This window comes from Mastigoproctus giganteus, chromosome 6 (assembly GCF_048544385.1).
Source record: "Mastigoproctus giganteus isolate SK-2022 chromosome 6, ASM4854438v1, whole genome shotgun sequence".
Lineage (NCBI taxonomy): Eukaryota > Metazoa > Arthropoda > Arachnida > Uropygi > Thelyphonidae > Mastigoproctus > Mastigoproctus giganteus.
In genome coordinates, this window is record NC_143580.1 from 192,432,399 (window position 1) to 192,447,024 (window position 14,626).

The window sequence follows — 14,626 nt, forward strand, 5'->3', positions numbered from 1 at the left end:
AGAAGACAATTAGTTGTTTAGAATAGAATTTTTAATTGCAGTATGCGATATATACAATTAATCCCATCACGGTATGGTGGTGCCAGGATTTACATTAAAGTAATAAATAAACATATAAATTGGCATTAAGATATTATACAGATACATTTCCTATAAATTCTTATAGAGTAAGTGTGACGTTGTATACGTTTAGTATAACAGTCCAGAACGGGGTTATGTATAGTATGGAACAGGAACTTAGGGACTGAGCTAGAGAGGTGTTGTCGACTGGGGTCACAGGTGCAGGTGGCGATTGGCATCTCGAGGCACGTCAGTTGTGATCACGATTGTCGCTATTGGAAAGTAAAAGCGCAGTTGGCTGGGTCGTGGCATTCTAGATTTTTAGTGTAGTGAGAATTTCCTCTCTTTATTTCTTGTTGTCTACCACTCTTCTTGGAGGTCACCGTCGATCATTTGTTGTGAGGCCAGCATTTGCTTAGGCATGAATCTATCTCCGAGTGCTAAAGACCGGAGATTAGGGCGAGAAATTCTCAGAAATTCGGCTCTGTTATTTTACCCGCCCGTGGCCATCTTGATCGTGAATATCAGTCTTCCTTCTCTGATGTAGGATCGCAACCTGCGCAGTTGAAGAACATCTGCTAACAGCGTTGCTCTGAGAGCTGGGGGAAGGTGGAGCTTCGTGTTGGCCCATTTTAACAGCCTGAATTCCCCGGCAAATAACCTTTTAGGGTTGGATTCGGCAGCTGAAGCCCATATCTCTGAGGCTTATAGGACTACCGGTTATGGATTCGATACGATAAATCTTTATAGCAAGTGGTAATTGGTGTGGAACAGCTGTTGCTTGGAGACCCAGCATAGAGAAATTAGCCTCGAATGTATGAGGTTAATATACTCGATGAATGATATCTTGGAATCGAATACGAATCCCAGATCTTTGTGTGTTTGAACGCGTGGAAGTGAAGAGCCATTGAGCATAGGCTCCAGTGTTGTTGGGCTTCCATTTAAAGTGAAGATGAGCACTGTTATTTACAGTAGTGCTATACCAAGCAGCTCATAGCGAAGTGCCTCCCCAATATGAGATCGATGCACTAAGTAGCAAACAGTTTGCTCATACCTATTTTCACTTTTATTATTAACAAAAACGAATAAAATCAATTAATTTAAGAAATCACACGGGCCTGAAAGTAACGCATGCGTTCATTGCCTGACTTGTTTAAAAAACGTTGTCGCTTACCAGGTATTCCATGGTGTCGTCATAGTGGTCTCCCCTTGAGACGAATACAGCGATTCTGCCTTATAAGCATCTCCAGAGCATTTCCTTCAGTACGTTCCGCGTTTTTCTAGCTCTGAAATGCGATTAATTCTCAGCTGTTAGATCAAAACACACTGACTGACATGAGCAGTAAGTGATTTTCCCTACGCTGATTTGAAGACATTTTCGTAGTAAAGCCATGATGTACGATCTACTTAAAAAAAAAAAAAAGAGAGAGATCAGCTTACACTTGAACCGCTCACGTCAGCCTGAATGTGCTATCTGACTGAGAGTAACGTAGCTATAGTTACCTGTCTGCGTATTCTTAAAATCGAGTTCCCTGCGATTCTTGTTCCCCAAAGTAATTTTCTGCACTCAAAGGCAGCGATTTCGTGAAATTGCAGAGATGCGGATTAAATCGCCTGACTCGCTGTCTCGAGTCTCGGGACAATACTTGGGTGGAGACACCAAGTTGAAAGTGACGGCGGAATTTTTTTAAATGCAAACCGGAAACTTTTTAATCATCCCTCGTACATGTCACGCCAGATCGAGAACTTTCGTTGTTTTATACTCGCCAATAAATTACTCGAGACTCGAAGATTTAAATGAATTTAAGCGAAATGCTGTAGCGTGTTTGCGACGCGTTTAAAAGCGCTGGATACATTAAGCCCCAGGTGCCACCACCGAATCCATTCCACTGCTTGCGGAAAGGTTGTATTAGTAAGGAGCGGTGATAAAGCGCGAATGTATGGAAGAATGGGCTGTAGAAGCTCACGTAATAGCCACTGTAAGTGTCGTTACAACGCTTAATGAAGGGTTATGCCCACATCACAAAGGAAGCTCTTCGCTTATTACAACAATATTACAGTTTCCGCTTGCACTTCAAAGCAGTCTTAACCGTTATTATCGCTTCTTTTTCTTTCCGATCATTCGTTCTTCCTTTCGGAGTCTTTTCGTAACGGCAACCCTGCATTTGTGTCGTGTATTCCGGTGGAATAAAGACACCATAAAACTGACAGAAGAATTCTTTGCTTCGGCAGAGACACTTCCCATTATCAAACAATATTCCATTTCTACCGCCCTCGTCAAATTGTGTTTATTGAGTTGCAGCTTCTGCGTGCATTGTGAGGAAGATTCAATACGAAACGTGCCATAGAATTTATCGTTAATTCTTTCTCTTTCCGCAGTTGGCTCTTCCTTCAACGATATCGAACAGTTTCTCCCTAACCTTCCCTTTTATTTGGTCATTAGAGTAACTAATCTGAATACTTTTTGTCCGAGATCATAAAAGAGGAATTGCCTCGAATGTCTCTGCGAGATAGAAATGGATTTTCCGTTGTACTTCGCGTCTATTGCACCACTGGATACGTAACGTTCGCGGAAGTAGCTTTGGCAGTCGGTGTCCGTCATTACAGCAAATTTAATAAGGGTGGAAAAGATAGTGGAATGGATAACTGTTATTGCGTATTTTATGGGAAGTGGCGTGGAGAGTTTACTCGAAGTTCGGTATTATTTCATAATCGCCATTGTTCTTTCCTGCAGCGCAATTTACTTTTTTTGAATTTGGTCAGTCACGTGAAATTAGATCCGTAATCGGCCCGTAAATAAACCGCTCGCATTGGAGTGGCTAATGCAGATTTGGTGAAAGGCGGTATTGGAGTAGTGTTGAAAGTCATTGGTACTGCCCATTCCCATGAGACGGTCCATTTGCATATCTTCACACCATTAGCTACTGTTGTGGATCTTTTTGCAGATAAAGTAATTGCCATATTTTTGGAATACGTGATCGCTGCAGTTGAAAAGATGTGAATCTTCGTGTGGAGGAGACTTTTTAGTTGCCACACATATTGAAACCTGTAAGACGAGCTGAGCGAATGAATGTGTTTATAATATAAGCAGTACGGCGAGATTCCATTACAACGAATGTCGTCGGAACAAAACTTTCGCTGTAATAATTAATGTTTCAGGTATTTCCGGACAATTTATATTAATGCTTCGAAAGTCTCATTGAAAAGAAACTAGTTCTCAGCACGTGCTAGGGTGGGATATCTCGAAGGGCTCCTGGAAATACATCAGTGGACTGAAAACGTTTGGAGTGGAATTTTGCAATGATTTGGGCCAAGAAGTGTAGCTGTTCCTGCATTAAAATCCAATGATGTCTGTGCATTTCAAATATCACAATTGTCTGAATGCGGTTAACAGATGATGCCTAATATCGAAATTGCCATTCAAAGGCTAGCAACTGATGCGCACCACAAGAAGTCCACTGTGGTGAGACTTAGCCTATTCTTGCGTGACTATAAGCCTGAAACGCCTGTAAAACGTCTGCCGTTTAAGATGCTGCTGAAATGTACACTTTTCATTCTGGATATGTGATGACTTAGTAGGAATTTGTTGTTGAACACACATCTGAATGCCTTTATGGATTTGAACAAAGATCTCATCCTGATTGGACTTGACGGAAAGCACAGTTGGTAGAATTGCCGTCCTCCCTACACCGGGTGGAAAAGACCCCGAATCGAATCCCGTCGATGACGTGAGGAATTTTTATGAGTTTTTTTCACAACGTGGCTGAGTTTGTCAGTCTCAGGCGAGAGTAGCATGGTTTTTTCTCCCGGAACTCGCGTTTTTCGTCCATCAAACAGAAAATCGACCACAGAACACTCCCAATTTACAAACAGTATATACGGAGCAATTTGGGCTTAGTCGCTGATACTCCTAAAACCCTGCTATTACAACAACTACAATTTGATGAAAGGTTAATGTTTAGTTTTGCTTGTACGTGATTATTTGGCTGACAGTAAGTTTTTTTTTTTGGGGGGGGGGGGGGAAAGCTGAGATTCGGATGGTACCGAATCTCAGCTAGGTTTGGAGTGCCAAAGTACAGTATTTGGCTTACTGCATCTCAAAGGTACACGCGGGATTCCGTTGAGATGCAAATTCAGTGAGGAAATCACAAGTTTTCTCATCATACTCTAAAGATATTTAAGGTACAAACATCATAACTTTCTGGAAATTTGGGTCTGCTATGGTTTCTATGGTTTCATAACGAAGGTCTATTTTTCTTATCAATGTCGAAAAGCAAACGAAGGTTGTGTAACCTATGTTTGGGGGCTGTTGTACGCAGCGAGCCTGCTAGTCAAAGTTAGACGTTAGCCCAGAAATATTACAGCATTTGAAGCGAAGCCTCTTAGATAATTAGATTTAGCTATCACGCTTGGTAACGACCTACATTCGCGTCCGTATATCGAAATAATAAAGGAAGGGTTTTAATGAGTAACGCCTACTTCTTCCAAAGGTAGGGATCATTAACTAAACAGAATTTTGTTACTTCCATTACACAAAAGATAGCCGCCTAACGAGCTGCACGCGAAACGGGTCAGCTATGTGAGAATGCATTATATTATTAGGTGGCAGCACTGATCAGATTCAGTCGCATGATTTTAAACTATTTGAAAATTGCGAAGCAACTAACTGGATGTACTAACTGTGAAGAGGTGCGAAGTGTTGTTCGGTTTCCACCTGTAAAAAATATCAAATCTTCTGAATTCATCGCCAGTGATTAACGCTTATCCAGAAAGTCTATGGAATACGATACAGCAAGCTCAGCTTTACTATACATCAATGGGTAAAAGCACGTGTATAGTATCTTTTGTAGGATGGCGCTGGAACGTTGGTTCAACTTCACCGTGGTCTACTGTGATGATGCAGAACTTTGTAGAACGGACAAAAATGTTGTAATGTTATGTTTGCGCAGTGTATGTGTGTGTGTTGTTTAGTTGTTTCTGGTCTCTTTGCCACCAGGAAGGCAATCACCTGAAAACCCTGCCCATCTACACCTCGAGGAGGTGGGCCACAACTAAGCACGAACCGTAGCGGACCTCGACATCGTTGTGAATGGGTCCAAGCGAATCTGGAGAGAGCATATGGTACGAAAATATTTAAAAAAATTTTAAAATAATGGCAATAAAATAAATACAAAATCTTTCCTCTTCGTAAGTGTTTGTGGAGGGGACGCCACTGTTGATTTCCCACAACTGCGCTTCCTCTTCATAACAGTGAAGAGCGCAACAAAACCTACCCTCTTAAAAGGTAGGAAAGATAAAAATAAACTGTAAAATAAATTTGATATCAGATTTTTTTAAAGAAATCGAGAATCGGAAACTTTATAAGGCGTCGCATTTTAGTGTCTCGATAGATGCTTTAGCTCCTCGAATTACTTATAAGATCCATTAATAAAAAAATAAAAAAAAGATGCCTGAATAAAATTGCAATAATTCAAGCTGTGGGGGGGGGGAGCATGACGTGGCATCTACGAGTACGTCAGATAAATAAGACATACATGGATGCTTATACGTTTTAAGTAAATATGCGAGCCGCATAGTTATACTGTAGATACAGTCTATCTGTATATAGGGACTGTATATTTATAAATATCCCTCTGAAATATTTAAAATAATGATGCTTTGTTTGAAACTAATTTTAAGCCATATTTGTAGCATACACTGCGGTCTAAAGCGGCCATTTCAAAAGATAATCTAATTAATGCGGAAGAACCTGGAATGGGAATTGTCACGAGTCTTGCCAAACGACAGGTCGGTTCTTATTTATCTGGGGAGTAAATTCAATCTTGAAGATTTATGTAAACAAATTCGATGAAGTTTTTTGATGCAGTTTTGAAAGTTACTGCACCAACGCCGTGTTGTGTTTACCAGATTTTTAATTCATCAAATGAAGTGCTGCACGGGGTTAAAAAGCTGCAGAAGTGATATCTCGCTGGACGTATCATATAAGAGCTATAATAAAATTAAAATGAAAGGAAAAACAAAACAGATTAAAATAAAAAGGCAAAAGTCCAAATAAGTCCGAACTAGGACTTGACAGTTTCCTTGACTTCTCCCCCCCCCCCCAACCATTTCTCAGCTGCAATCCCAAGCTTCTTGCTTGGGATTGCAGCTGATAGGCGGTTCGGGGGTCCTCCAGCACGCGCACGCGCAGTCGTAAATAATGGACGCGGAGATTCTCCCAGCAATTATGATGAAATTTAATGATGAAAAGCAGACTTTCATGAATTAAGATTGAAAGGCTAGTTAAATTCACAGCATCATCTAATTGAATTTATTGGATTAGATTAAGTTCTGAATGTGTAGCGGGTGCTGCTTTGCATTTCAGCATTTCGTTTTTTTTTTTTTTTTCCCCTCTAATATGACGATGGAATAATCATTTCCGATTCAGAGATCGCACCCAGATCTTTTTGCGTTTCGGCGCAAGGACTACATCAATCATAAGGTGAATTATGGTTGGCGTGGGTTGAAGTGAAAAGACCACTACGGGAGATTTTTTTGGGTTAACTTGCAGGTCAAATCTTGTGAGGTACTTTGTATTTCTGATAAGGTTGTTGATAAGTACCTTCTGCTTCGTCGATCGAATTTATTTTTTCCAAGAGATTTAAGTCATTCGCATATATCATATCTGTTCTGTTGTGGATTAGCGGATTAATTAGGGCTGTAAAAAAAAAAGAATTCCAGATTGGACAACTCCTTGTATTTGTCTAGTAGGCACATGATTTTCTATGGAGTTGGATGGTTTTATTGTCAAGAACGGATGTCAGGAACATGGCATGTGATGTGGTAGTAATTTTGAAGGTATGTTGTAGTATTGGGGTTTTAGGAGTATCAACGACTAAGGCTTTGTGTATGTTGTCTGTAAATTACGTGTGTTCTGAGGTCTATTTTCTGTTTACTAGACGAAAAACCCGTTTCTGGGAGAAAAATCCATGCCACCTTCGCTGAGACCGACTAACTCAGCCACGTTGTGATAAAGGCCCATAAAAATTCCTCCCGTCATCGACGGGACTCGAACCCAGGTCTTTTCCACCCGGCGTGGAGAGGACGACGATCTTACTGTGCTACCGACTGTGCTACCCACGAGGGCAATTTTGAAAGAGCTTAAGCATTGCTGGAATGGTGACGCTATTGAAAGCAGCATGTAAATCCGGATTGGTGGCTGCCACCTCAGCTCTCCTCAAACGATCTAAGAATCTAAGTCATGGTATTGCAAAGTATATATAGTGAATTTGCTGAGCCAGTGAGCAATGATCTGGTTGGTTACCTGTTTCAGCACTGCTTTCTCTTGAAGCTTTCTTATACAATGGCAGTAAAAGGGGAGTATAAGGTACTTGGTTGGTAAACTGTTGGGAATGGTCTAAGATATTATATAGTCCATGTAGGAGAAAAAAGTTCCCCTTTTAAGGAGAAACACCAGGAAATGCAGATAAACAGAACCTTTTTTGTTACATACATATTTTAGTTACCCTGCCGCCTAACACACATCTAATCTTCGTATCAAAGGATTCTTCTAGTGCCTTTCTGTCGGAAAAATCAAGGTAAACATTGAATATGCGTTCAGTATGACAGGTGGAGATCCATCATGATCGATTATCATGGTAAATGGCCTGCAAGAGTTAGTAGAAAAGTTACATATATGAATTACATATTGTTATCTGTACAGTATATTTTTTCATCATTTAAATGACTTAACTGGCACATCGTCTTCAACTAGTTTGTTTGTTTTTTCTTTGTTATTTGGTTTTTAGGAGCATTAGCAACTAAGGCCATATTGCTCCGGGATATGCGGTGGTCATTCCCTGACCTTTCCGCATCCTCCGTATTTGGTGGTGACGGGCTCGAACCCCGGTCTAATCAAGAAATGTGTGCTACGCACTGCTGCTCCTTCCCACCTGGCTACGGAGGCGCCTTTCAACTAGTTAATTGAACTCCTAATACGGCCCTCGTGGGTAGCACAGTTAATATCTGCTAGGCCGCCGTAGCCTAGTGGTCAGGCGCGCGGGTGCATAAGTACACGTGTCTTGAGTGACCTGGGTTCAAGCCTGTGACTGCTGAATACGGTGCTGTTTCTTGTATTCTGTCTATCTTGTGAACTCCTCTGACCGTTCGGTCGTCCCGGAGTATAAACAGAAAATTTATTTATTATTTAATATGATTCCTCCTCTCCCGGAGGAAAACACCTGAGTTCATATCCCGTTATGAAGCGAGGAATTTTTATGGATCTTTTTCACAGCTTGGCTCAATTAGTCGGTCCAAGGCGAGTGCAGTATGATTTTTCCTTCCGGAAACTCGGATTTTTCGTCCAGAAAACAGCAATTCGACCACAGAACACACGCAATTTACAGACATTATATACGGCGCAATGTGGCCGAAGTTGCTGATGCGCCTAAAACCCTACAACGACCAACCAACCATCCTAATGCGGATCCCTACTTGTTTTATGGAATGTCTTAAAGATTAATAAATTAAATTCAAATAAATACAGAATTTCATATTAGTGTTACCCGAGAAGACAAACTCATCCACTCTTGTGTATGATGCCCGTAAATTGTGTGTTCTCTGTTTGAAAAAAAAAGAAAAACAACACCCCGTGAAAAAGGACCATAAAAGTTCCTCGCTTCATTGACGGAATTCGAACCCAGACCTCTTCCTCCGCGTGTGGGGTAGGACGGTGATTTTAACCATTGTGCTACCGCGAAGACCAAGTATTATTTATAGTAAAATGAATTTGCCTGATGAATCAAAGATGCCAATTTGAATCCTGGAATTCAAGGATAATTCCCTCCATCCTGCACACAAGCCATCGCCGCTAGCACAGTGTTTGCAATTACTGTTCTACACCATGAGTTGTGGATCGACTCCTATCGAGACTTGGAGAGTATTTTTATGGGCGGTTTTCCACACAAAAATTTGGGTCCTTCGAACAGGCAAACTTATCCCCATAATATATGAAATTTACAGAAGCAGTATGAAGACTTCTCCTGGCCTTTTTTTTTTTTTTTTTTTTGGAAAAAATAATAAACGTCCACCCTATGTGCGCACGCACGCGCACACAGACTTCTCGGAATCGGTTCGTAATGGTTGAACTTGTCGCCAAGTCAGACTGCATTTTAACATACTAAAGTAATCCACGCTTTTAGTGTCTTAGTGGACTTAATTTGCTTCAGTGTTTGCCCAATCTTTGATTAATAATGCTTGATTTGTTTTTCATCGCTGCATATAAATTGCTGTCCCGTCATTTTCATCAGCGCGTACATGACTTGGCAAGAAATTTCCGCAGTAATCTGTTCACCCAGCGGCCATCAGTAAAGCACTCGTGACTAGCCTGTATAATTGAAGAGCATGTGTAAGAGTTCCGCTTTAATGCTAGCCTGCGTAAGGCTTCATAATTAGTTGCAAATTTTCTTTTATTTTGCAGAGACCGCTTACGTCAGCAAATCTCAATTAGGGCTTCCAGGAGAAATCTGCTAAGGACCATAGAATTGCTGCTGCATTCAGAATACTACATGGGTCGGTGTACGTCGTCCTCGTAGGAGACCCCTAGTGGGTACCGGCCGTTACCGTGCACTACATCCCAGGCAGACCCAAAATGACAAAAGCCTACGAGTTTAACTGGCAAATTCCTGTGCCCGAACCTCTACTCAAAGGGTGTGTTTTCGACAGGTGGGAAGAGGTAAGTGATGCCTATACTATTATATTACAACAGAAAAGGCCTAATTCAGTATTCTCTGTTTAGCGCTATTATTGTGACACGTTCCTCTTGTGTGGGTGTTGAACCAAAACAATCTAAAACCCGATACCTGGCTCCAAAGTGCAGGCACGAAACAAAGTCCACCGTATGAGTACCTTCGTTGGTAGTATTTATTGAGAAATAAATGTGCTCTTGGGAATACTGTGACGATAATGCCGAGGAGTCAAATTTCACTGACGTGGCTGAAACGTTCGATTTGTAAGAGAAGAAACCTATTTTAAAACTAATTTACTGGTTTTAAAATAAAGGAAAACTTTATGGCATCATTCCCGCATAACCTTTAAAGGTCTCTTTGGCACGGTCATGTTCCAGAGTAACTCACTGATGCGATGAAATTAGTTGACAAGTGCATTGACCTCCCCGAAGGATTAAGATCCAGTTAACATAACTCGAGTTCACTTACACGACTGCTTCATATATTTTCATTTATTTATTAATAATATCAGTGTATTACTGTCGTGAGCTCATTTGCAGTTTCAATTTACATATTTTGTGCTTTATATGCAATTTATGTGTAGGTGGCGCCTAATATTCTCCCGCTAATGTTATTTCCTTAATAAATGTCATAACGCCTTACACTTTCTGATTTCTTGTGGTGCGCACGCTTGATAATATGTAATCAAAAATATAACATTAGTTCTGCGCAGAAATATAACATTAAGCGTACTACAGTCTAGTGTTGTAAGTGAATTCGTTGCGAGGTTCCCGATGAACGAACACCCCACAACGAATTTATTACACGGAATAACGGAAGACTTGATTTCACGAAGTTCACTCAAGGGTAGTGAGTTTTTGAACATTGGAATAAGCTGCCCCCTAGCGTGGCAGTGAGTCTGGCTAAGTGCAAAGCGGAATTGGATCGTTACCATTATGAAAATTGGAATTCTTTGAATATTCTGTTTTATTTATTTTTAGGCTGATACAAAAAAAGACCACTTCTTGCATTTTTTTGGCCTTACTGTAAAATAAAATGTCGAACAGCATTAAATTAAAAGCGATCTAATCCAAAATCGATAAACTGCCATTTAAATAAATTAAAAAATAATTTAAAAAGTAAAAGATAATTTTAAGAATGGCACAATAACTGCCATTAATTACTTGTTCTTACTATGAAATATCGCTAAAAAGATACATACTGGTGAATTGTTGAATATCATATTTAATAGCGTCTGTTTGAAATAAAATTGTACGAAAAGATATTCTAAAACGAATTCTGTTAAAGGAATTGACATTTTAATAAATAAAATATGAATTTTTATGGCATTGTTATACACTGAGTGGCAACTTTCTTAGGTACATCTACTCGTTTCACGTGCCCCTGAATCAAGAATGATTCAGTGCCCCTTAACATGGCATGGTAGTCGGCGCCAGACTCCCTGGTATAAGTATCTCGGACTCTGAAAACCTGCAGGAATTTTCACGTGCAACTGTCCCGAGTGCAGAATAATCATCTTAGTGTAAACTGTCCTGAGTGTATTTAATTGGTCCAGTAACCAAATAACATCCAGCCAACGGAATCCTTTGAGCGGAAACAACTCATTGGTGCAAGAAACAATGAAGGTTGACACGTGACGTGCAGGGTAACAGAAAGGCTACAATCTGTTAAATAACCCAGTAGAACGGTGGCAACCAAAGAAGCATTTTTGAACGCAGAACTCGCTTACCTGGTCACTGATAGAGTATCGTAACCAGCGACCGAACTGGCATCCACCCCTGTGGAAGCCCGTGCTATTTCACGCTGATCGGAGGACAGAATTTGGCGAGCACAGCATGAGTCCATGGAGCCGTCCTGCCAGGTATGAACAGTGCAGGCTAGTAGTGGCTGTGTAATGGTGTGGGGAGTGTTTTCGTCGTGCACATTGCGTCCCTTGAGACCAGTGGAGAAACATTTGTATGCCACAAGTAATCTGGATTTTTTTCTGACCAGGCGCATGCTTTTATTCCTGCACGATTCATCTGGAGTATTGCCCTGTTGGATTCTGCCAACCGGGCAATGTGCCATGTCACAAGACCAGAATTGGCTAGAACTATTTTCGGGAACATAAGAGTGAATTAGGATCCTGTGGGATGAGGTAGAATGAGCTCTTCGGAGCAAAGACCCGCAACCATCGAATTTGCAGCAACCGGGAAGCATTTGAATCAGCATTCCTGTGTCATGCTTTCGAAACTTCGTTGGGTCCATGCATAAAAATCCCAAGTGGTAAAAAGGACCTACTATTCATTATGTAGCGTACCTAATAAAGTGGTCACTCAGTGTATATGCCCTCAAACAATAAATTATTAAAATCTGCTTCGAAAAAATTCCAGCTATACAGATGTGGTGAGCGAAGGAACTCTCCACTGATGCAGCTTTTACAGGGGAACAAAAATCAGATCCTTGCAGTATTACTGGAAAGAACCTTCAAACAAGAGAGAGAACACATTTCCATCAGTTCTGACAAGAAGATAATAGTGAGAAAGACTTTCCACAAGACAGCTATCACCAAGCAATGAGACCCAGTGCGACCATAATTTCAGTTGAGAAACAGTGCCTATGCCATAGGGAAATTATAAAACCAATTCGTGTGCAGTAAACGTTTAAAGGAATCGCCATGCTTAGTTTCTCTCACCCTTATTCTTTTTTTTTTTTTTTTTTTCATTTCTTAAGATGTCGCAGCACAAAGAAATACTCTGATTATTCTCGATGCTTTTGTTTCATGAATAAAACATTAATTTCAGTGTGCCACTAAATCTACTAAAATCATTACTATTTAGAACCCAAAAAAATGGGAACATCGTATGACTAATCGTTTTTACAGGAGAGGAACCAAACTGTTTAAAAAAACGGATATCATTTTTATAACTACAACTTCAAAACAAACTAAAACTTCGTTGAAACTTCTCTAATAAATAATTTTTTAAATAAATACTGAATGTACATTCCTTGTAAACTTTAAAAAACTTCCATATATTTTTGTTATTTATATTTTTATTGCTAGTGAACATCCACTAAACTACTGTATATAAATCTGAATTATTATTATTTCTAACTCCTTTTCAGCTTGTGCACTTAGTTTGGTAGTCGGTATTTCTATCCCTGTTTGATGGCATTTAATAAATAAACGATGGTTGTATTGTCATGCATTGATGCAGTTTACGACGTTTGTCGATTTTTTAAGCCATATTGCCGAAACAGATCTTTCTGGAATGATTGAGTTTGATTCTTATTGAAGAAATACTGACTAATTTTCGGGAGAAACAGTGCCAGCGTTCATCGCTGCCCTGAATAACCTTCCAGCATACTTGGATATTAACTTTCCCAATTAAGTTGCCCTCGTGGGTAGTATAGTTGGTATAATCACCATCCTCCCCACAATGGGTGTAAAAGACCTGGGTTCGAATTCCGTTAGTGACTCGAGAAATTTTTATGGGACTTTTTCACAACATGGCTGAGTTAGTCGGTCTCAGGCGAGAGTAGCATTGCTTTTTCTCTTGGAAACTCTGGTTTTTCCTCCAGAAAACAAAATCGACCAGAGAACACGCGCAATTTACAAACATAATATATGCGGCTCAATATAGCCTAAGTTTCTGATGAGCCTGAAACCCAACCAACCAACCCAATTAAGTTTACGCTTTCAAAAAATGTTTACAGCTTCCATGTTCTCAATCCCTCTTGTAAATTTAATCATTACAAATTTGCATATTTTGTTATTTTTGCCATTCAAGCAATATCACCTACAGAAGCTGTGTTAAATAAGTATAGAAATATCCAGCATAAAAGGGCTTTCCTCTTGATTCCTTGACCTTCTGACAAATTTGGATAAAATAAGGAAACTGAACTGCAGCGGTTTCAAATTGGTTTTTTTTTTTTTTTTTTGCTAAAATTCATAAATGCCGTGTTGCAAAACATTCACGCTGTTTACGATTTGCCCTACAAGAATGGATTCATTTTATGATCCCATTTCGCAGCTACTTGATACGATGTCTTTGTGGTATTTTGTTCATATTCGTGGAACACGGTGCTTTCCCCCCCCCCCTGCTTCAGACAGCCATATTATTTTTTCTCTTCCATTTTGATGGAAAATTACTCTGGAAGTATTTCTGCCGTAAACGAATAAAAACATCCTGATGACTGCTCTAGCAGATTTGTACTATTATCATCTGTGAAGATTAAATATTAAGAAGAAATTTAACTCTTCCGTGCTCAGTGATAGTTTAAGGCTTTTATTTTCTTTGCAACGTCGTAATACTATTTTATTTAAAAATAATTAAATTAAATTAAATTAAATTGGATAACTTTATTTTAAAAAATAAATTATTTCGTTTTAAATCAAATCATTTCATTAAAAATGTTTAATGTTTTTATATTTTTCAGGAGAAGGAACAGTTAGTATATGAACCAAACGCCCTATTCAAAGTTGACGAACTTGGGTTTTTCATTTACTGGAAAAGTGAAGGGAAGGTAAGAGGATTAATTAGAATACTTGATAAAAACTGTTTTGAATGAGAGATTGGGCATAAACAGTGTGGTTTGTTACATCCTATTAACGAATTAAGTCTGGAAAGAAATCAAATATGCATTACTGTAAAAAATAGTTCAAGCATAAGAATGTTAGATTTTGTTTCTTTTTAAAATATAAATACAATTTTATCCAAACTAGTTGCTGTCAACACACACACAACGAACAATGAAATCAAAGATTTAGCTTCGATTTCGTGTATTAATTAAAAAGGTTCACTCAATGCTTCTTTCGTCACTTTCCTTTTTGAGGTTATGGGGCACCAAAAAAATTATGT

The 14,626-nt window shown here is 39.5% G+C and overlaps 1 protein-coding gene across 1 annotated transcript in view; it reads left to right on the forward strand.

The window, feature by feature from the left end:
• LOC150084837 (1-phosphatidylinositol 4,5-bisphosphate phosphodiesterase-like) overlaps nucleotides 1-14,626 on the forward strand; it is a 314,913-nt gene that overhangs the window by 148,454 nt on the left and 151,833 nt on the right. Inside the window, exons 2-3 of the mRNA XM_090376641.1 lie at nucleotides 9,518-9,772; nucleotides 14,205-14,291. Of these exons, the coding sequence (XP_090232767.1) occupies nucleotides 9,689-9,772; nucleotides 14,205-14,291 (171 nt within the window). The 5' untranslated portion in view covers nucleotides 9,518-9,688. The remainder of the gene's footprint in view (nucleotides 1-9,517; nucleotides 9,773-14,204; nucleotides 14,292-14,626) is intronic.